Below are 24,257 nucleotides of genomic sequence, written 5' to 3'. Positions count from 1 at the left end.
GTATTTTAATTCATCCATGTCAATTTAATACCGACATGCTCATGACTCAGTGTGGAGGGCGAGAGGTCTTTCTTTAATTGTTTCTTCTCTTATCACAAACAAAACAATTAAAAGTTAATGTGCGGCTAAATTGAATAATGAACCAGGCAAGGCAAAAAAGAAAGCACTAATAAGTATGTCGCTATTTTATCTCAATAGAAGGGGGTGGACGCGCTGGGAAAGGACAGTCTGTTCGGTCTGTTGTTGCCATGGTGTTCGTCTGACGCGTGGCATAATTAATTATACGGCAGTTAATTAACAGTCCCCTGGGGGACGTTTTCCACAAAGTCACTGTGGAATTAAATTGTGTTGCGTTCCTCCGTCAGGGAGAAACAGAATGCAAGGAAATTGAATTCCAAGTGTGCTTGAATGTAGTACAATATACAATCAATGAAATCTGGATATTCATTGTTCAACTTTTAGCCACCTAAAATAAGGATTTTTTTATCCTAATCTATCATAACGGCAGACTTTATTTATTTTTCATACGTGTTTAGTTTTTAAAATGATTACATAGTAAATAACAGTAGTTATTATTGAAAAAAATATTGAATATTTAAATAATAATACATTTAAAATGATTAAATAATTAAACTATAAATACTAAATTTTAATATTTTCTTATTGTTGTATATATATTAGTGCTGTCAAATTGATTAATCGCGATTGTAAATGTGTGTGTTTGTGTCTATACATACATCATACAGACACAAACACATTTATTTTATGTTAGATGCGATTAATCGCGATTACTCAATTTGACAGCACTAATATATCAGGCATCAGCCATAACATTATGACCACCGTCCTAATATTGTGTTGGTCCCACTTTTGCTGTCAAAACAGCCCTGACCCGTCGAGGCATGGACTCCACTAGACCCCTGAAGGTGTGCTGTGGTATCTGACACCAAGATGTAAGCAGCAGATCCTTTAAGTCCTGTAAGTTGCGAGGTGGGGCCTCCATGGATCGGACTTGTTTGTTCCGCACATTCCACAGATGCTCGATTGGATTGAGATCTGGGGAATTTGGAGGCCAAGTCTACACCTCAAACTCGTTGTTTTTGCTTTGTGGCGGCGCATTATCCTGCTGAAAGAGCCACAGCCACCAGGGAATACCGTTTCCATGAAAGGGTGTACATGGTCTGCAACAATGCTTAGGTAGGTGGTACGTGTCAAAGTAACATCCACATGGATGGCAGGACCCAAGTGAGCCTTGGCCACCCATGACCCTGTCGCCGGTTCTCCACTGTTCCTTCCTTGGAGCACTTTTGATAGAGACTGACCACTGCAGACCGGGAACACCCCACAAGAGCTGCAGTTTTGGAGATGCTCTGACCCAGTTGTCCAGCCATCACAATTTGGCCCTAGTCAAACTCGCTCAAATCCTTACGCTTGCCAATTTTTCCTGCTTCTAACACATCAACTTTAAGGACAAAATGTTCACTTGCTGCCTAATATATCCCACCCACTAACAGGTGCCGTGATGAAGAGATTGTCAGTGTTATTCACTTCGTAATGTAATGGCTACATGTAATGTTACAGGGCCTAAACTTATAGCATTTAAACTGATTAATTTGAATTGTTAGTGTTTTATTTTTTTATTTACTAGACAATAATTTAAAGGGTTAGTTCACCCAAAAATGAAAATTCTGTCATTAATTACTTACCCTCATGTCGTTGGACACCCGTAAGACCTCCGTTCATCTTCAGAACACAAATGAAGATATTTTAGTTGAAATCTGATGGCTCTGAAAGGCCTCCATTGGCACAATGCACGGTTCACTCTTAAGACCCTTAAAAGGTACTAAAGACGTCGTTACAAAGTCCATCTCACTACAGTGGTTCTACAATAACTTTATGAATCGGCGAGAATAGTTTTTGTGTGCAAAAAAACCCTAAATAACGACTTGTATAGTGATGACGATTTCAAAACACGGCATCATGAAGCTTCGAAGCGTTATGAATCAGTGAGTCGATTCAGCAGTTTGGAGCGTTATGAATCAGTGAGTCGATTCAGCAGTTTGGAGCGTTATGAATCAGTGAGTCGAATCATGATTCGGATCGCGTGTCAAACTGCTGAAATTTGCCGATTCAAACCGCTGATTCGACTCGCTGATTCATAACGCTTCAAAGCTTCATGATGCCTTGTTTTGAAATCGTCATCACTATACAAGTCGTTATTTAGGGTTTTTTTGCACACAAAAACTATTCTCGCCGATTCATAAAGTTATTGTAGAACCACTGTAGTGAGATGGACTTTGTAACGACGTCTTTAGTACCTTTTAAGGGTCTTGAGAGTGAACCGTGCATTGTGCCAATGGAGGCCTTTCAGAGCCATCAGATTTCAACTAAAATATCTTCATTTGTGTTCTGAAGATGAACGGAGGTCTTACGGGTGTCCAACGACATGAGGGTAAGTAATTAATGACAGAATTTTCATTTTTGGGTGAACTAACCCTTTAATATTTGCCATTTATCAGGTTTCAGTCATAACATGAAAATCATTATCAGCATCAAGCAGAAGAATTTTCTTCGTCGCTTAGTTTCTGCTTTTGTCAGGTCACACGGGGTAGCCACGCCTACAGTGAAATCTCATTGGTCCAACATCTTGCTCCACTGAATTTTAAACATCAGTTATGTTCCGATTGGCTGTGATTGTGTCCTTGGTTCTATGAAGTTGTTTTGCACTTCTCTGTGTTAAAAACAAATTAGAAAGTGAGACAGAATATGAACGCAGAAACAACGGGGAGCCAAAAAATAACTCAGTTAAGATGTTATGAATTATGCACTTCTGCGATTCCCAGAGCTGTTTTTCTAAACAGTTCTGAAATGCCTCGCAACTGCACGTGTTTAATATTCTCTCGCTGTGAAAATGGAATTTGCACTTGAGTGAATCCATGTTTAGTGTGCTGGAATGCTGCTGTTATGAGCCTTGACTGCTTGCCTGGAAGCCTTTGTTGGAACACATGGGGCTATTTGGACGTGATGGGTGATCTCGACTCAGTTACTCGCTTCAGAGGGAGTCATTTCAGGAAAATTCCACTATTACAGCTCGTGAATTTGAGAACAGAGCTGCTGTATTTGTTATGGTGCACCAACTGGAGCTTGTATCAAGTTGGACATTCCCTAGAAAGAACGAAAAGGAGGTATTAAAATAGCCTTAATGGTTTATTATTAATAATTTCCAAATGTGTACATTTTAAACATTACATAAGGTAGTAGTTTACAACTTATACACAAACACACACTTTTCATTTGTTCAACAATTTCATTGTTCATACATTTTTATTTAAATAATTGTGTGTGTGTGTGTGTGTGTGTGTGTGTGTGTGTGTGTGTGTGTGTGTGTGTGTGTGTGTGTGTGTGTGTGTGTGTGTGTGTGTGTGTGTGTGTGTGTGTGGGCATGTTTTTGTGAAATATCAGGACACAAATGTGTATAATGGCATGGGTATGACATAGGTATTACAAAAAGAGGGTGAAATATGGTTATAAAAATACGGTTTGTACGGTATAAAAACCATTACGCCTATGGAATGTCCTCACATTTCACAAAAACAAACGTGTGTGTGTGTGTGTGTGTGTGTGTGTGTGTGTGTGTGTGTGTGTGTGTGTGTGTGTGTGTGTGTGTGTGTGTGTGTGTGTGTGTGTGTGTGTGTGTGTGTGTGTGTGTGTGTGTGTGTGTGTGTGTGTGTGTGTGTGTGTGTGTGTGTGTGTGTGTGTGTACACAGTTATTGCCATAATTGATGTCCGGAAAAATGTAAGATTTTGTAAGCATATTGCATAGTTGTGCGTGAAGTCTTTTGTTTGATTTGTAATAAATGCATTGAAACATGCCAAATTGTGCAGACATAATAACTGGCCAGGTTGTCATACAAAGAAATTATGAACACACACAAAAACAAGAGAGAGACAACTAAATATTAATACCTGATTATGTTGGAGTCAATGTATGCCTTTTAGTTTTTTTTTCTCATCATAATAAGTTAAGCAATTTTCAACTTTTGTATAAGTTACACAAGATTCAACTCGTTTATTTAAGTTAGTTTAATGTAATTTAAGTTGAAATGACTGAAAACATCCAAGTTGAGTGTATGTAAAAAAAAAAAAAATGACAGTGATACAGATTTTTTTGCAGCTCTAACAGCTTCAACTCAACTGGGAAGGCTTTCCACAAGGTTTAGGAGTGTGTTTATAGGAATTTTTGACCATTCTTCTTGAAGCGCATTTGTGAGGTCAGGCACTGATGTTGGACGAGAAGGCCTGGCTCACAGTCTCGGCTCTAATTCATCCCAAAGGTGTTCTATCGGGTTAAGTTTTGGCCTCTGTGCAGGCCAAACTGTTCCCACAAAGTTGGGAGCATGAAATTGTCCAAAATGTCGTGGTATGCTGAAGCATTAAGAGTTCCTTTCACTTGAACTAATGGGCCAAGCCCAATCCCTGAAAAACAACCCCCACACCATAATCCCCCCTCCACCAAACTTTTACACTTGGCACAATAGAGACAGTGTGACACGCGTCAGAATCTGAAGATGGGGGGGGGGGGTCAAACGTTCTCCATTGACTTTGCATTGCGCGAGGCTGCCTCCTTGTCATTTCAGACTTATAACAAAAAACAGAACAATGTCTAAAAGCTGCTAAGTGACAAAGTGTACAGCAAACAAGCTAAACAAAACCCAGAACCAAAAACCCAAAGTTTTTATAAACTGTTGACCCAAAAAATGAGCTTATAAGGACAGAAAAGTGAATACAGGCCATCGAGACAGAGCGCGACACGTTATATTACACTGAGAACTACGCCCCCTAGAGGGGAACGTGATTAGCGACAGTAAATATCATTTATAAAACTGACATTTGGATATTTGACTTAACAGTGACAAAATGTTTACTGCACATATAGGCATACTGAGTGTCAGGATCCCAAAATGTACCCATTCTTCCTGCTGAAGCTTCACGTCTTATTGCCTGTATCCACTTTTGTCTCCTTAAACGCTCTGTTTCTTGGGTCGATAGCTTATAAAAACTTATTTCTGTGTTTTTTTAGCTTGTTTGCTGTACACTTTGTCACATAGCAGCTTTTAGACATTGTTCTGTTTTTTGTTATAAGTCCCAAATGACAAGGAGGCAACCTCACGCAATGCAAAGTCAATGGAGAACGTTGGATTGTCCCCCACCCCATATATATATATATATATATATATATATATATATATATATAGTCACGGGTGAGAAATCACACAACAAGGTTGCTCGTGCAAAGTGAACCCCGGAGGGTGGATTTATTGTGTACTTTGGGGAATCGGTGCAAAACGGTGAGACAAAGGTGCGTGCTGTCGTCGTGGCTGGTGTTCCTGTGAAATCCTCGTGCTCGTGAAGGTGGGTGTCCAGGCGTGCTCAGTCGGGCTGTCGGTCACTCGCTGCCTTCTGTGAGGGTAGAGAGAAAGGGTTAGTTCCAGCACGTTCAGCATGAGACGGGTGTCTGCTCAAGTGAGAGCGGCAGCGGCTTTTACACCCTCTCGCTGATCGGGTGCAGCTGTGACCGATCAGCCCGTGATGAGGTTGTGCAGGTGCCGTGCGTTGGTTGCCAGGGCGACGCTGATATGCCCAGAGAGACTCGTCACATTCCCCCCCCCTAAGCGTCGTTCTGGCCCTGGGAACGAGAGGAGACAGTAGGGGTGAAACAAGGGGTGGGTGGGGAATGACCCCTGACAGACCTGAAAAAGCTGCCCACATCCGTGAGAGTCCATCAGCGTTGGCGTTGGCGGCCCCGGCCCGATGTCGTACTTCGAAGTGGAAGTCCTGGAGCGCGAGGAACCAGCGGGTCACCCTGGCGTTGGTATCCTTCGCCCGGGCCATCCATTGGAGAGGAGCATGGTCGGTCAGCAGGGTGAACTTACGGCCGAGGAGGTAGTACCGCAGCTCCAGGACTGCCCACTTGATGGCCAGGGCCTCCTTCTCGACGGCGGCGTAGTTCTTCTCTGCCGGGGACAGCTTTCTGCTGATGTAGAGTATGGGATGTTCCTCACCTTCCTGGACTTGAGAAAGGACGGCTCCCAGTCCGGTGTAGGAAGCATCCGTTTGCAGCAGGAAGGGACAGCCGAAATCAGGGGCGCGGAGTACCGGAGACGCTGTCAGGGCCGTCTTGAGTTGGGCGAAGGCCTCTTCGGCGGCCGACGTCCAGCAGGTCTTCTCGGGCTGCCCCTTCCTGGTCAGGTCTGTCAGGGGGGCGGCTACAGAGGAGAAGTTGGGGATGAAACAGCGATAGTACCCCGCCAACCCCAAAAAGGCGCGTACCTGGGACTTTGTCTGTGGTCTTGGTGCGTTGCGGATGGCTTCCACCTTCTTCTCCTGGGGCCTGATGAGGCCCCGGCCAACCTGGAATCCCAGGTACTTCGCCTCAGAGAGCGCGAGGTGGCATTTGCGGGGGTTGGCGGTCAGTCCAGCCCGCCGGAGCTCCGAGAGCACCCTCCGCAGACGTTCCAGATGTTCCTCCCATGCCTCGGAGTGCACCACGACGTCATCCAAATACGCGGCCGCGTACGCTTGGTGGGGCCGTAGGATGACGTCCATCATGCGTTGGAAGGTCGCAGGGGCCCCGTGTAGGCCGAAGGGGAGGGTCCGGTACTGCCAGTGTCCACTAGGGGTAGAGAAAGCAGTCTTTGATTTAGCGGAGGGAGTGAGAGGTACCTGCCAGTAACCCTTGGTGAGGTCCAGAGTCGTGATGTACCGGGCCCTCCCCAGGCGGTCCAGCAGCTCGTCGACCCGAGGCATGGGATAGCCGTCGAACTCGGAGACTTCGTTGAGCCGGCGGAAGTCATTACAAAAGCGGAGGGTGCCATCCGGCTTGGGTACCATCACGATGGGGCTGGACCATGGGCTGCGCGATGGTTCTATCACCCCCAACTTCAGCATTTCCTGGATCTCCTCCTCAATAGCCTGCCGACGAGCTTCTGGGACTCGGTAGGGCCGTTGCCTGACGATGACTCCAGGGGCGGTCCTGATGTCATGGTGGATGACGTTGGTCTGCCCGGGCCTAGAGGAGAACACATCCGTGAACTGTCTGACCAGGTTCTGCAGCTCGGTCTTCTGGGCAGCCGACAGGTGGGGGTCCATGTCCACAACCACGGGATCGGTGAGACTCAGGGCGCGAGCTGGTCTCGGGTCCCTTGCCACTTCTTCAGTAGGTTGATGTGGTATAACTGCTCCGTCCGTCTTCTTCCCGGTTGGCGTACCCGGTACGTCACGGGACCAACCTTCTCCACCACGGTGTACGGCCCTTGCCATGACGCCAGGAATTTGCAGGCGGACGTAGGGACCAAGACCATCACTCGGTCTCCCGGCTGGAACTCCCGTGGTTGGGCTGCCCGGTTGTAATGGCGTTGTTGGGCCTGTTGTGCCTTGCTGAGATGCTCCCGGACTAATGGCATGACACGGTCGATCCTCTCCCTCATCTGGGTGACGTGTTCGATGACCGTGCGATGAGGGGCAGGCTGCTGTTCCCAGGCCTCCCGTGCCACATCCAGCAGGCCCCGGGGCTGGCGGCCGAAGAGGAGCTCGAAGGGGGTGAAACCAGTTGAGGCTTGTGGGACCTCACGGATGCCGAAGAGGACGTAGGGGATCATCAGGTCCCAGTCCCGCTTGTCCTCCGCCGCTACCCTTCGAAGCATCTGTTTGAGAGTCTGATTGAAGCGTTCCACGAGTCCGTCGGTTTGCGGGTGGTACACAGTGGTCCTCAACTGTTTCACCCCCAGCAGCCTGCAGAGGTCTGCCATTAGCCGGGACATGAACGGTGTTCCCTGGTCAGACAGTATCTCGGTCGGGAGGCCGACCCGGCTGGCCAACAGAAACAGCTCCTGGGCGATGGCTTTCGCTGTGGCTTTCCGCAGGGGGACTGCTTCTGGATACCGGGTGGCGTAGTCCACGATGACGAGGATGTGTTCATGCCCTCGGGCAGACTTAGGCAACGGCCCCACCAGATCCATTCCAATGCGCTCGAAGGGCACCTCGATGATGGGTAAAGGAATCAGCGGGCTGGGGGGAGGAGTCCTGGGCGCCGTGCGTTGGCAGGTCGGGCAGGCCTTACAGAATCCCTTCACATCCGCCTCCAGGCCCGGCCAGTGAAAGCGATCCCGGATCCTCTGGATGGTGTTAGCCGCTCCTAGGTGACCTGCCATTGGATGGGAGTGGGCCAGTTCGAGGATGGTCTCCGTTTTCGTCCGCGGGACGACCAGAAGCTCCTTCTCCTCCCCCCTTCGCTGAGCCACGCAGTATAGCAGACCGCTTCGGACCACAAAGTGCGGGAGAGGATGGGGCCGTGGGAGGACGTCTTTTCCGTCCACCGTCCTGACCTGACTCCAGCAGTGCTTTAGGCGATCGTCCTCCCGCTGTTCTTTGGCAAAAGAGCCCCCCTCGCTGGCCTGCTGGAACACATCATAGAATAGATTAGAATTTAACGAGGGGGACTCACCATCTCTCCCGCTGTCCGAAGCTAGCAGCGCCGGCCGGCGGCGCCATCTTTGTGGCCGGCGACGACGGCGGCAGTTCCGTTCCGGGCTGGCGGGCTGAGCGATGGCGGCGAGCAGGCGGCCAAACCCTGGCCAATCTCTTCCAAGCACTAGCGGGACCGGAAGGTTCTTTACCAATCCGGCTTCGACGGACCAGGTGCCATGGGCGGCAGCGATGTTCACACGGCGAGCGGGTACTTGTTGGGTGTCTCCATGCACACACGTGATCGGGAGGTAACTCTTTTGGCCAGGGTGAGGCGGACATAGACGAGCCTGGATGAGGGTGACTGCGCTGCCCGAGTCCAGAAGCGCCCGGATGGGGTGACCATTCAGCTGGACGTCCGCCTCTGGAGCTGCAGGTGGGACGTGCTGGTGTACGATGCAGCCCGCCAGCCAAGCCCGCGGGGGCGTCGTTGGTTCGGCGGTGGGCATGGGCTCGTCCACCGGAAACGGAACTGCCGGTCTGCCAACTGCGCGCGAGGTGCCCTCCGGCGTGCGTCGCTCCTGGACCACCCTCCGGGGAAACGGCGGCGCTCTCTCTCCGGCCTCTCGCTGGTGGACCGCATCCGCCAGCTCGATCGCCTCCACCAGACCGAGGACAGTGGTGGGGTTCCTCATACCCACAGCCTGACGATGGGACCGAGGCAGAGCGCGGAGGAGGCGATCGACGACCACTCGTTCCACTACCTGATCAGCGGTGGGCTTCTCGTCCAGAAGCCAATGTTGAGCCAATCGGACGAGATCCGCGGCCTGGGCCCGCGCTGGCATCCGACCTTTAAACTCCCACTCATGGAATTGTTGCGCTGCGCAGATGGGAGAAAGCCCCAACCGGGCAAGGATCTCTCGTTTCACTTCCTTGTAGTCGTTCGTGATCGCAGGAGGAAGGGAGAAATAAGCTCGCTGGGCTTCACCGGTTAGGAGAGGAGCCAGCGCGGTAGCCCAGTCGTCGGCAGGCCATTCTTCCTGATTGGCCGTTGTTTCAAAGATTTGGAGATATGCTTCAACATCGTCGTGATCCGTCATCTTAGGCAGCAGCCGAGTCGCTCGCATGCGGGGGTCAGGTAGTGGAACCGACTGGGCCGCCCGGGCATGAAGGGCGGCGATCTCTTCTTCAGCTCTGCCCTGCCGAGTGGCCAGATGCTCTACGATCTGCTGCTGGCGGATGCTGACTTAAGTGAGGCGCTGCAGTATTTCCTCCATCTCCAAAGGAAGAGAGAGCGCCGATCGGTGCTGGGGTGGTGCACAGAAAGAGAACAAAAAAATATATTAGTGCGGTGAAGACTGCAAACACTTGTGTGTGATTTCTCATGCAGTTGCCCGCATTCTCCACCAGATGTCACGGGTGAGAAATCACACAACAAGGTTGCTCGTGCAAAGTGAACCCCGGAGGGTGGATTTATTGTGTACTTTGGGGAATCGGTGCAAAACGGTGAGACAAAGGTGCGTGCTGTCGTCGTGGCTGGTGTTCCTGTGAAATCCTCGTGCTCGTGAAGGTGGGTGTCCAGGCGTGCTCAGTCGGGCTGTCGGTCACTCGCTGCCTTCTGTGAGGGTAGAGAGAAAGGGTTAGTTCCAGCACGTTCAGCATGAGACGGGTGTCTGCTCAAGTGAGAGCGGCAGCGGCTTTTACACCCTCTCGCTGATCGGGTGCAGCTGTGACCGATCAGCCCGTGATGAGGTTGTGCAGGTGCCGTGCGTTGGTTGCCAGGGCGACGCTGATATGCCCAGAGAGACTCGTCACAATATATATATATATATATATATATATATATATATATATATATATATATATATATATATATATATATATATATATATATATATATATATATATATATATATATATATATATATATATATATATATATATATACACACATATATATATGTTCTTGTTGTCGCTAATTATTTTAGTAATAAAACAATCATTAAAATAACATTTTTTTGGAGACTTAAAGGACAACTCCGGTGAAAAATGAACCTGGGGTAATTAACACATGGTTACCGAGTAGATCGTTCTCTGGGATGCGTTTTCATGAAAATCGAATGTAAAGAGTTTTATCTCTAAAAACAGATTAGCTTATAACGCTAGTATATGAGGCATATAATAAGTAAAATTAAATCGCTAGTTAATACCACTAACAAGGCTCAAAATAGCCTCACACTAACACGGTAGCATAATGAGGGTCCCTACATGCAAACCGAAGCATTGAGAACTTGGTAATTGTACAAATAAGAAGAAGATACTTTATACATATATAGTACATTACGCGTATACAGACAGTCTGGAAAACAGTCTCGACAAGTCGAGCCACGAACGTTGTGCTAAATGATGAACTGTGACTTGGAATCTCATATGGTCCGTTGTTTCCGGAAGAAAGGACTGAACGCAACAGAGAAAAAAAAAAAAAAAAAAAAAAAAACTGAGCGCAAAAGAGACTAGTGCCTCCAAAGGATACACACTAAAGAGATGGTGGATTATTCAACCGTGGCTCGACTTGTCGAGACTGTTTTCCAAGATGGCTCCTGTCTGTGTATGTAATGCACGGTCTTGATAAAGTATCTTCTTATTAAACTGAGAAAAGTTCTCAATGCTTCGGTTTGCATGTAGGGACCCTCATTATGATACCGTGTTAGCGAGAGGCTATTTTGAGCCTTGTTAGTGGTATTAACTAACAATTTAATTTTACTTATTATATGCCCCATAGACTAGCGTTATAAGCTAATTCTTTACATTCGATTTTCATGAAAACGCATCCCAGAGAACGATCTACTCGGTAACCATGCACTGTAAAAAAACTAACTTTAAAAAAACTGTAATTTTCTGGCAGCAGGGGTGCCAGAAAATGTCTGTTTAAAAACAGAAAAATACTGTCTGGAAAAAAAAAAAAAACGTAAAAAAACCCGTAGCTGTGTTTGCCAGAACTTTACTGTGAAAAATACGGTAGCGACATTTTAGGTTTTTCGGAATAGCACTTAGTTTACTGTCTATTTCAGGGGTTTTCAAACTTTTTGTGTGTGTGGACCACTAGTTGTAATCAAGAAATTTCGCGGACCACCTCATAATACACATAATAAAATTATGTCTACACACAGACCTACCTGAATTAATCCGCACCTCTAAATAGGCTTACTAGCACTAAAACTATAACTGGTCATCACATCAGTACAACAGGCTTGTTAAAAGAAAGTTTACTGTATACAACGGCTGCCACATATTTATTTTATTTATTTACTCAAGTGCATAATCGGGTTCATTTAAACAACGGGCTTATTTTGCAATGGAGTGTGAAATCTATACAGTAATAAGAACACTTGGATATAGTCAACATTTCAAAACCTTTGGCATATTTAGGGAATTATTAGAGTTATTATTTAAAGTTTACAAGTCCTCAAAAAGTGAGGCACTGAACTTGAACGTCACGGCCGAGCGCCACTAGCCTATTTTAGTAATCACACAATAACATGACAATTTAATTTAAATTTTATATCAATATAGGTCTACATATTCTTTTTACTTTTTATTTTTATGGGAATTTCCTGGTAAAATGAAGGTAAAAAAAAAAAGTATTTTGCCTTTCCACGGACCACCTGCAGTACCCTCACGGACCACTAGTGGTCCGCGGACCACAGTTTGGGAATGGCTGGTCTATTTTACAGTTCAAAACCGTATAATTTAAAGGTTTATATTGTAATTATTACATGTACATTGTAAACATTTACAGTAAAAAAAATATTTCATTAACTGAAATAATGTTAAATTACCAACCTATTGAAATATTAATATCTGTTATGTACCTTTGATATATACGGACAACCACCAAATACAGTGGTGATGAGAGTCACATGATAAATCAAAGCTTTAATCACACCAATCATAGTGGAGAAGAGAGACCTCATCACAAGCATTAGGAGGACAATACTAATATACGGAAGGTGTCATTCACACAAACACTAAACACCATCATGGTAACACTGCAATAAAAATGCAATAAACATTAATTTAACAACATCAGATGTAACATAAAACCCTAATGTACATAACTGATTAGAAAAAAAATTGAAGAAACATGGTTATTTAAATGAAAATACATCAAATGTGAAGTGTCACGCAGGGAATTCTGGGATTGTCAATTTACGTTTTTTTGCTGTAAATTACACAATGACTTGTTCTTTTTCACTTCCAAAAACTGTAAATTGAATGGTATTTTACTGTAAAATTAAATTAAATGTAGGGTTGGGTACTTATATAACCGGTATGTACCGGACCGAATCAGAACGCAGATTTCGGTTCCTCATTTCGGTGCCAAAATTCAAACGTGCTTTCGCGCTTTGGCTGAGCCAGAGACAGACGCTCAGCGCTGGTCACATCACAACTCATGAAAACAATTCAGTGTTTTCAACCACATCATGTTTATTTCAGGTTTCAGACATTTAAATGCTCATAAGTAGGCTACTAGCAAAAAACACACACTGATGTCTATGAAAGCGGCAATGACAATCCTTTCAGACGGTTATAATTTGACTAACGTAACGTGTTTTATTCACATCAGATACATGCACATTATATAGTAGCTATATAGTTTACTCTATTCTTCTTCCAGTTCACTAGTCACTTACTTTCATGTATTTCATGAGACGAGAATGAACTCAAGTGTTGTAAATCCGACAGATCCGATTCTGAGGCGCAAACTAACATGGCGCCGCCCATTGCGCTTTATAGATCAACACACATTTGAACATTAGATAGTTCATGACACAGTTAAGAAGTTTGTGAATATTTTGAATAAAAAGAAAAAACGAAATAAACCCGATACAGCTGAGCTGTCAGCGATACGTTCTAAAATATTTAGCCAGAGAATATGATCATATTTCAAAATAAAGCTGAAGCTCGAAGCTGGTTTGTAGCAGAGCAAGAATACAGACTACTGCTGTTATTACTGTAACTGTTATTTAGAGTTATATTAGGCTTGTTGTAGTCGGGTTAGGTGGCTATTAGGTTTTACTGTGAATTATTAAAGTCAATAATAATTTGTAAATAAGTAAATTGTGTTTTGTATTTATTTATATTCATACATTTAAGTATACATTAAACTTTTAATAAATGGTTCAATTTAAATAAAAAATAAATAAATAAAAATCCATTTAATGTCATCCACCTCGTTTTGTGGCCTTTTTTTTTTTTTTTTTAGTATCGGTTTAGGCACCGGTACCGTTTTAAAAGTATCGGTTTGGCACCGGAATCGAAAAAAACCCAAACGATACCCAACCCTAATTAAATGTAAGGTAAGATCTATTACAGTTATTCACCGTATATAGTACGGAAACACCGCAGCACTTTTACAGTCTTTTACCATTAAAATCACGTACGTTTTTTACAGTGTGTGTTGATTACCCCTAGGTTCATTTTTCACCGGAGTTGTCCTTTAAACATAAATAATCTTGACCGATGTAATTATTTCAGCCAATGAAACTTGTTTAAATCTCATGTGTCTGATGTCAGAGCTGTCCTGTGATTTCTGTTTTGTCACAGGAGATGTGGAGTGAGACGGGTTTAGGAACAGATGGTCGTGAGGATGTCGAGACCAGCGGCGGCGGTGGCATGGCAGATGGCAGCGGCGAGTGCGATGATGAAGACGGTTGTCAAGGATCGGGGCGCGGGGAAGAGACAGGTGAGTTTGCTCGTCCTCCACATCTGCGGCTCAAAGACAACTGCCTCTCTGTATTTACTTGATCTACAGGTCCCAGGAGAGGACATGGTACCCATGTTGCTAAGAAACCCAGAGCCATTTACTGTCTTGTGTTTGTTTTAAGAGGGCAGTATCTTCTCATTATTTACAGGGCCGATCACAACAAGGCTATTATAAGCATAAATCTAAACTATATTGAATGAGGTTTATGTTCAAAAATATAATACACTTGTTTCTTCTTGTTGTTTTTGCCATAAATCAAAGCAAAATTAGGTCAAACAAACAAAAACTAGTTCCCAATGTGGTAAGAAATATTTTACTTCTTTTTTAAGCATAAATCAAAACAAAACTGAATGGAGTTTAAGTTTAAAACAATAAAAATAATACAAATCATACTGTGTTTATCATACTATTTGTGACCCTGGACCACAAAACCGGTCATAAGTCAGACGAGTATACAGTACATTGTTTGGGTCAAAATTATAGATTTTTCTTTTATGCCAAAAATCATTAGGATATTAAGTAAATATTACGTTCCATGAAGATATTTTGTAAATTTCCTACCCCAGGGCTCGACATTAACGCTTGTCCGGGACAAGTGGATTTTTTGAAGGGGCAAGTGAAAAACTATTTTACTTGCCCGACGGACAAGTATCCTGGTTAAAACGTCAAAACAAAAAAATCACCAAAGTGCAATAATGATTCTGCATTCAGTTAGTGTAAGTGGAGATCGATAGTGGATAATAATATAAAACGAACTGAAGTTAACAAGGTTGAGCTGTTGAGGCTCGCGCAGCCTCTCGAAAACAAATGAGCGCCGCTCACACACAGAAACTCAGTTAACATACACAGTTAAAATAGTGCAGTTTTTATATTTATAACATATGATACAGTTAAGCAACATTACACTAACAAGAGTGTTGTTTTCCTGAATACTATCACGACTGAAAATGACACTGATTTCATACGCCAGTTCCATAAACAATTTAACATTAAGTCACTTACATTTTAGAAGCAATATGGACTGTTTTTGTTCTATTTCAGCAGCGAAAATAGTTCCAAACAAATATCACAACAGAACCGTAACCCATCTCACAGCAACAGCGTGTGTTAGTGAATGATTCAGCGTTTTAGTGAATCGGTTGAATCAAAGATTCAATGGCCTATTCGTAAACGACCGCCAAATTCTTGAATGATTCAGCCGTTTCACTGAATCGACTCAATGACTCGCTCATTAAGACGGTCACATGCTGCCACCTACTGGTGGTTTAGTTTCATCTTTCCAACATTTCTTATTTGTATATTCAAAAATATTTAAAATAATCTCATAACATTATTTAATGCAGTTGTAATTTTTCAGTGTAAATGATTGAATTTGATTGGTAACAGCCTATAGTGTCTTATTCTAATTTAATTTATTGATCAAATTTAAGAATATAAAAGGAAAGCCGAAGCATACCCTATATTTAATAAGATTATGGAAAATGCCCTTTATAAAAAGGTACAAATATGACAAATATGCATATTTAAATATGTCAAAGCTGATTAAACACTGGTGAGAATATTGCTTCAGTATAGATTATATGTACAAAAAATCCGGACAAGCAAATATTTTACTCGGACAAGTGAATGACAGATTTACTTGTCTGAAGGACAAGCGTGTGAACAGGCTTAATGTCGAGCCCTGTACCGTAAATATATCTAAAAAAGGACTTCATTTGGTCAACTTTAAAGGCGATTTTCTCAATATTTAGATTTATTTGTACCCTCAGATTCCAGATTTTCTAATAGTTGTATCTCGGCCAAATATTGTACTATCCTAACAAACCAGACTATTTATTCAGCTTTCAGGTTATGTATACATCTCAATAAAAAAAAATAAAAAAATGAGCCTTATGACTGGCTTTGTGCAGGTCCAGGGTCACATTTATATCATATTTTATCATTGAAAACAAATGCTTTATAGCAAATGATTAAGCTTTAATGGAGTATTGTTCTTAGATCTGTGCTCTGCTTCACTAGTGTACGTCGGGTGCGCTCAGGGGTTTGGACTAAATAATGGATTTCACCTTATAATAGATGAATAGAATTGTGTGTAGCGAGTTATTGCACCATTTTTCAAGGAACGCCCGCTGTTCCTTTGCTCTGCTGCTCAGAGTCCAGCCTCGGTGCCGCTTCTATAAGGTCATGCATCTTTGTCCATTTCTCTCGGATACATTTCCAAATAGCATCCCCGCTTTAACAATTCCTGCTTTGTATTTGTTGAGTCTGGGTAACAAAGTGCAGGAATAATTTGGCTGAGGCTCTGCTCTTGGGACATTATCCCATGAAATCATCTTCAATTTTTAATTAAATGTATCTCTTCAATATATGGGCACTTTTGACTTGTGAAATTTTTGAAAAATATGCTCATATTCCCCTGTTATTCCCTCTGAATGATAATAATGTTACATATGTTATGTATTTATATGTTATTTATTTATTTATAAATTACTCATAACTAAATAATTATTTATTTATAAATGAATAAATTGTTTACTTATAAATAAAAATATTTACCCAATATATATATATATATATATATATATATATATATATATATATATATATATATATATATATATATATATATATATATATATATATATATATATATATATATATATATATATATATGCAATTTATTTATTTATAAATATTTTTATTCATAAAATTAGAAATAGAAATAAATACAAAAAGGTATTCATAAATAATGGTTATTTATTGATAGAAATCTTTGAAAATTATGCTCATATTCCCCTGTTATTTCCTCTGAATGATATATATGTTGCATATGTTATGTATGTATAATTGTATATTTTATTTATTTATAAATTACTCATAACTAAATAATTATTGATTTATTTATAAATGAATAAATTGTTTACTTATATAAAAAAAAAGATTATATATATATATATATATATATATATACCCTGTTATGTATGAGTATTATGTATATTATATATATTAAGTATTTATATGAAATTTATTTGTTTATAAAATATTTAGTAATAAATAAAATGACTTATTTATTTGTAAATGTTTTTATTTCTAAAATTATTGATACAAATAAATACAAAAATGTATTTATAAATAATGGTTATTTGTTGATTTATTGTGTGTACTTATTTGTTTATAAATGCAAATATTTATTTACACATTTATTTATAAATAAATAAATAATATTTATTTATATTTTAACCAAAATACTGTAATTTCCACGACGTCTCAAATTATGTGTGTTTAAATAGCTAATTCCATAGCTAGCATTTATATAAATACACACAAATAAATTATATTTTTGACATTTTTATTGGCAGATTATTATCAAAATTACAGCTTGATTAGAAATGGCACACATCTATTTTTTTAATAGGATTTTTAGTAAACATTTAATTTTGATTATTTTTCTTTTTGAAATTTTAGATTTATTTTCATTTTACAGTTTTATGAGATCAGTTCTAGTAAGTGTTTTATTTGCTTATTTATTTGTATTTATTCATGACTACTGCATTTGGGAAACCCTGGTTTGGATTATCATAGTTTAAAAAAATATATATATTTTTGATGATGGATTTTCAAGTCTGGGTCTGGGAAAGAGTAAATCCATAACGTCTATAAGTACTAAAACATTTTTTTTTGTACCTGGATATAAAAATTACTTTAGTTGAAGAAAGAACAACTACTATATTCGCTCCAGCCTGCCACCAAAACCCTTGATCATCTTTCGATTTCATGCCAAAATGAAGAAGTGATCCAACAAATGTCTTTCTCCTGTCACCCATGCTGACAGTTTTTCAACAAGAGCTGTCGAGAACGAATTACATTCGGTGACAAATTTACCGTTACACTTTTACCAAGGTAGCCTCGCTTTTAGTGATTTTTAATCTATTTTTATTTCCCCAAAAGCCAGTGGAATGAATTCCTAGCTCGGCTGTTTTAAATCCCTCAAATCCCTCGAGTTGATGAAACAACGGATTGCTGAATGACAGCCCGTCTCATCCGGGGTCACAGAGGTATAGTTTCCCCTACAGCGACCACAGAGCTGGTCATAATCAATCAATTATTCATTTTGCAGGAAACGGTTCATTAGCGGAGACCAGGGCGTTATGATACCCACCGCTCTGTCTCTCTCGTCTTTCTCTTCATGCTCGGTGTCTCTGTCCAATGATGCTGAGATAAGCACACAGACAAGCTGTGCAATATGCATTGTTTGTTTTCGTCAGGCGTACCTCGGCGTAATTGACCGTGACTTCGACACACACAAATAAGCATTGCTGCAGCTCGGCTCGGCCTCGGATGGATGGAGACCATCGAGGTCTGTTTTCTGGTGTGCTTCCGAACACGGGACAGGAATGGTGATTCTTTTGCCCCCGCCTCCTCTGAGGTCCATAAAATTCCTCATTGATTGTTTCCCGCTGAACCTCAGAGAGTCAGATCTGAGACGTTTGCAGTCACTGTCTGCGTCAATAATGCTAATACAGCTCGGCGAGGATGGAAGCTGAAGCTTTCTTGACGTTTCTTGTGTTTAAACTCGAGGCATGTTTTCTTGAGCCATTTGCCTGGTTAAACACAAAATTATCGTTTTTGGAGTCAAGGTGGGCTTTATCTTTGAATCTGTGACTCTTTAGATGGACATTTTCCTTTAAAAGTTTGGGCAACTATCATAAGGATCTTAAACGGTCATTATATTTATAGATAGATAGATAGATAGATAGATAGATAGATAGATAGATAGATAGATAGATAGATAGATAGATAGATAGATAGATAGATAGATAGATAGATAGATAGATAGATAGATAGATAGATAGATAGATAGATAGATAGATAGATAGATAGATAGATAGATAGATAGATAGATAGATGAAATTAACTATTTAAACACAATACATCATTTGAGATGGAAATTACAACATATTGAGTAAAATATAAATAAATAGTTTTTATTTATTTATAAATAAATACATACAATCAATCAATAAATAATTTTTTTTAATAAATAAATAAATAATTGTTTTTGTTTATATTTATATATATATAAATAATTGACATTTATTATATATATATACAAATAAATAAAATTATTTATAAATAACAATTTTTTATTGATTGACTGTATTTATTTATTTATGATTAATATTTTTCATTAATCATGTCATTTCCACCACATCTCAAATTGTCTTAAATAGCTAATTTCATAGCTAGCATTTTTCATATTCATATGTATATATATTATAATAAATATTACATAATAAAATTAAATCTAATAAAATAACAAATCATAATAATTAAAAAATGAATTATATGAATGTTTTTAATATAAATGTCAATAAAAATATTTATAAATTAATACTTTATAAATAAATTATATATATATATATATATATATATATATATATATATATATATATATATATATATATATATATATATATATATATATATATATATATATATATATATATGCTAGCTATGAAATTACATGATTAATGAAAAATATTAATCATAAAAAATACATACAATCAATCAATCCATAAATAATTGTTATTTATAAATACATAATTGTATTTGTTTGTATTTATAAATATATAAATATTTTTTTAATATAAATAATTAATTTACATTTATAATATATTAAAAAAAAATTATATAATTTATTTTTAAAATTATTATTATTTAGTATTTTATTAGATTTAATTTTACTATGTAATATTGATTAAAATATAATGTAAATAAATAAATCATTTGTATTTATAAATAAATAAATGACATTTTTATATATATATATATATATATATATATATATATATATATATATATATATATATATATATATATATATATATATATATATATATATATATATATATAAAATAAATAAATAAAAATGCTAGCTATGAAATTAGCTATTTAACAAACACATAATTTGAGATGTGGTGGAAATTACATGATTAATGAAAAATATTCATCATAAATAAACACATACAATCAATCAAAAAATAATTATTTATAAATAAATAATTGTATTTGTTTGTATTTATAAATATTTAAATGAATACAACTATTTATATATAAATAAATTACATTTATAATATATATTAAAGTAATATTTTTTATTACTATTATTATTTAGTATTTTATTATATTTAATTTGATCTAATATTGATTAAAACATTTTCTTTTAAATGGTTTTAGATGGAGTATAGCATGTAACACTATAGGACACACCACAGGGCCATGGCTTCAAATGCTCTTTTGCTACAAGTTTATCTGTTTTCTTGTTTATTTATTCCACTTTTGTCCTAGTTTTGTCCTTTTTTGTCCGTCAGTAGACCTCTGACTCTGCAGCGCGCGAGGGGAATGTGGTATTTAAAATGTAACTCTATCCAGCTGTTTATGGAACCAGAGTCTGATAAGCACTTGCTGAGGCTGTAACCTCCAGCCAAATGAAACGAAATCTCGCAGCAGCACCAGTGTGTGTGTGTTTACTGTTTGTGTCCCCACATCTGCAGTGTGTGAGTTTACAGTTTGGACTACCTGATAGGCCGAACGTAGAAAACAAGGCCACTAAAACTCTCAGTTCGGATGAAGCTACTTTGAAACTCAAGCTACAAAGTATTTATTGGTTTGTTTGTTCTTGCATCTCAAACAGTGCTGTATATACTCGGAGTGCCCACATCTACACTGCCCGGACAAAATAAAGTCACTGTTTGGATTTATATAGGCAAATGCTATGATTGGATCATTATTTCAATGATTATTATGTTACCTAGCATGTTATATGTTTGCAACAGTTCTTCCAACCAATTGATGGATTGTGTAGCTTTTCATTTCTTAAACAACCATGTAGGAAGACACATCATGGCCATATTCCAGGATGACAATGCCATGATTCATCAGCCTCAGACTGTGAAAGAATAGTTGGGAGGGAGCATGAGGAATCATTTTCACCTCTTGAGTCCAGACCTCAAATTCATTGAAAGTCTATGGGATGTGCTGGAGGAGACTTTAAAGAGTGCTGGACTCTTGCATTGTCAATACAAGATCTGGACCAAAAGTTGATGCACCTCGTGATGAAAATAAATGTTGTGGTGTTATTTCCACCAAGAGGTGCATCAATGCTTGGTCAAGCTCTACTTGTCATCCTGGAATATGGCCATGATGTGTCTTGAAGCTACACACTCCATCAATTAGGGTTAGAAGAACTGTTGCCAAACATACAACATGCTAGAAACATAATAATCACTGCAATAATGATCCAATCATAGACTCTTAAAGTATTAGTTCACTTTTAAATAAACTTTTGCTGATAATTTACTCACCCCCATGTCATCCAAGATGTCCATGTCTTTCTTTCTGCAGTCGAAAAGAAATGAAGGTTTTGGATGAAAACAGTCCAGGGTTTTTCTCCATATAATGCACTTCAGTGGGACCCAAACGGTTCAAGGTCCAAATGACAGTTTGGACCTTGAACGTGATCTTCTCTGAGCTCTGCCATAACTTCCGCTAAGTGAGGTCAAAATACAAGCGTGGTCATAGATGTATACGTAGATGCCTCATTAGCGCCTGCACGGATCAGTAGAATGAGGCATCTATGATCGATATTCTATGACCACGTTCGTATTTTGACCTCACTTAGCGGAAGTTATGGCGGAGCTCAGAGATGATCACGTTCGTCTGATAAGAGGTAATATAATAGCATAAATACTGCTCGGTTTCTCGCAGAAACTGATCGTTTCTCTAGATAAGACCCTTATTCATCGTCTGGTATCGTTTAAAGCCCTTTGAAGCTGCACTGAAACTGTCATTTGGACCTTGAACCGTTTGGAGCCCATTGAAGTCCATTATATGGAGAACAATCCTGGAATGTTTTCATCAAAAACCTTAATTTCTTTTCGACTGCAGAAAGAAAGACATGGACATCTTGGATGACATGGGGGTGAGTAAATTATCAGCAAACGTTTATTTAAAAGTGAACTAATCCTTTAAATTACCATATAACCTTGCATTTGTCTAAAAAAATAGGTAATTCGGCCGGGGATTTCTACGCGGTTGGTGGGAGACGGACGGCAATAAAATCACTGACTAGCCCCTGTAAATGATGACAATACCTTCTGACCCCACGAGAAACAATTACCGTCCGAATAGGAGCCAACTCCTTCACCACTAACGGAGCGAGCTGGAAAATCAAACTTTTCCCGAACCCCGTGGGGAGGAGGGCCACAACATCATGGCCACCAACAAAACTCAGCAAAGATTGTTCTTGCTCCGGCTTTAACTTCTGGATATTCAGCAGCGGTGCCACAACAGACCGAATGGCTTCGCTCGCTCTTTCCCCGCCGCCATTACTGAACTACAACTCAAACTAGCGCACGACATCAACGCCATCGCTCTCAGCCACTCCCTCTGTTCGCTGATTGGACTGGTAAAAATTTGTTCGGAGAAAACCTAAGAATATACCGCAGTCCCAGACGGAGTACTGAAGGAAAATGAAAATTGAGCGGAAGTAGGAGGGCGGAGCTAGGCTACCTCAAATTGACCGTTCGCAAAGACCCGCCCCCTTTAGTTACTGTTGCTATGTCCAACAAGCCATGGCGCTCTCACACCACACACGCGGAGCAAAGAGGACACTGACAACACGCCGACAGACAGGACAGAGCAGGTTACTTTTGATATGAAACAAAGTCTCAACTTTGAAATTGTCATTTTTTTTTAAGAAATTGAAACAATAAATAGCGTTTTGTGGCTCTTTAATGTGTCGTGAACGCTGTAGTGCCTCAGTTAAAGCTGCTCGTGAACCGATTATCTCTTCCTTCTAGTTCATTGATAAGCATGAAATAAACATGAATGAACACTAAAAGAAATGACGGAAAAGACGTCAGTACACACCGTTTTTCCAAGTTGAAGTCCACCGACGTTAATCTACTAACTCTCCTGACTGCTTTGTCGGACAAAACGGCAGATTCTGTGATGTGATTGATCAGATCGCCTGTCAATCAAACTTGCGGCGAACGCTGAATTGTCCCACGGACATTCGAAAGTAAGTGCGCAACCGGCCATGAAAAAGTTTTAGCTCCTGTACAAGATTAGCATACCCCCCTTCAGACTGGTTGCACCGAAAACCTTCTTTTCGGTCTTTTAAAGAAAACAAAAAGCTTGTCTTCACTGGATGAGGAAGTGTCCGTGTTTTTTTTCAAATGTTCGCAAATGTTTTGGAATGTTGGAGCTCTGAAACGTCATAGACGTTGCAAATTCGTGTCGCGGCTGATGTGAATGGTTTTGACGTGAACTATTCGCTTTTTCCCTTCGTTTTTCCGTAATGTGTCCGGTGTGAAAGGGCCTTTAAGCATTTGCCTGTTTAAATCCATCCTTTTTCGGGGGGGCCGGAAACTGAATATGTGACATGACATACTAAATTTACTACATATACACACTCCTGGACTGAAAAAAGGGCCAAGCCAAAAATGGCAAAATATTTAGTGGTCTTTTAATGGTCTTAAACATTTTAATCACTAATCACTGGTTAGGAAATTAGCAAGAGTTGAACAAATACTGTAGATAAAGTAATGTATATAGCCTTCCCCAACTTGCAGGCAGCTTTTTACAGGAAGTTGTTCCACTCAATGTCAATGGCTTCAAACTGTTTATGGGTACTTGAAAAATGTCTCCCAGTTCGTTTGAGTTTAATGTGAGACCAAATATGGACTCTGACCAAGGCCAAAACATGAGCCTGATGGACTTGTTCTCAAGCCACTTCTTGGTTGTCTTTGCAATTTGGGCAGGATAACATCGGATCGTTCCTCTTTAGAAAACAAGTTTTAATTTTGGAAAGCAAGCTGTTGGGGTAACAGTTTAGGACCCAGGACCAGTAGTGAGAAAAACGTCTAGCCACGTCATTGGATGATTCTGATTGGCTCAGAGAAAATGAACAGTCTACAACTAATAAAATTGATAATGGATGTGCGAATTATCAAGAATTGACAAT

At 40.2% G+C, this 24,257-nt stretch overlaps 1 protein-coding gene across 1 annotated transcript in view; it reads left to right on the top strand.

The window, feature by feature from the left end:
• Positions 1-16,094, top strand: part of gpc5b (glypican 5b) — a 53,727-nt gene extending 37,633 nt beyond the window's left edge. The window contains exon 8 of the mRNA XM_079808671.1: positions 14,071-16,094. Within this exon, the coding sequence (XP_079664797.1) occupies positions 14,071-14,271 (201 nt within the window). The 3' untranslated portion in view covers positions 14,272-16,094. The remainder of the gene's footprint in view (positions 1-14,070) is intronic.
• Positions 16,095-24,257: the final 8,163 nt, after the last annotated feature.

The sequence above is a fragment of the Gobio gobio genome (genome assembly GCF_949357685.1).
Source record: "Gobio gobio genome assembly, chromosome: 24".
NCBI classification, from domain to species: Eukaryota; Metazoa; Chordata; class Actinopteri; order Cypriniformes; family Gobionidae; genus Gobio; species Gobio gobio.
This window is presented reverse-complemented; position numbering and strand designations above follow the sequence as displayed.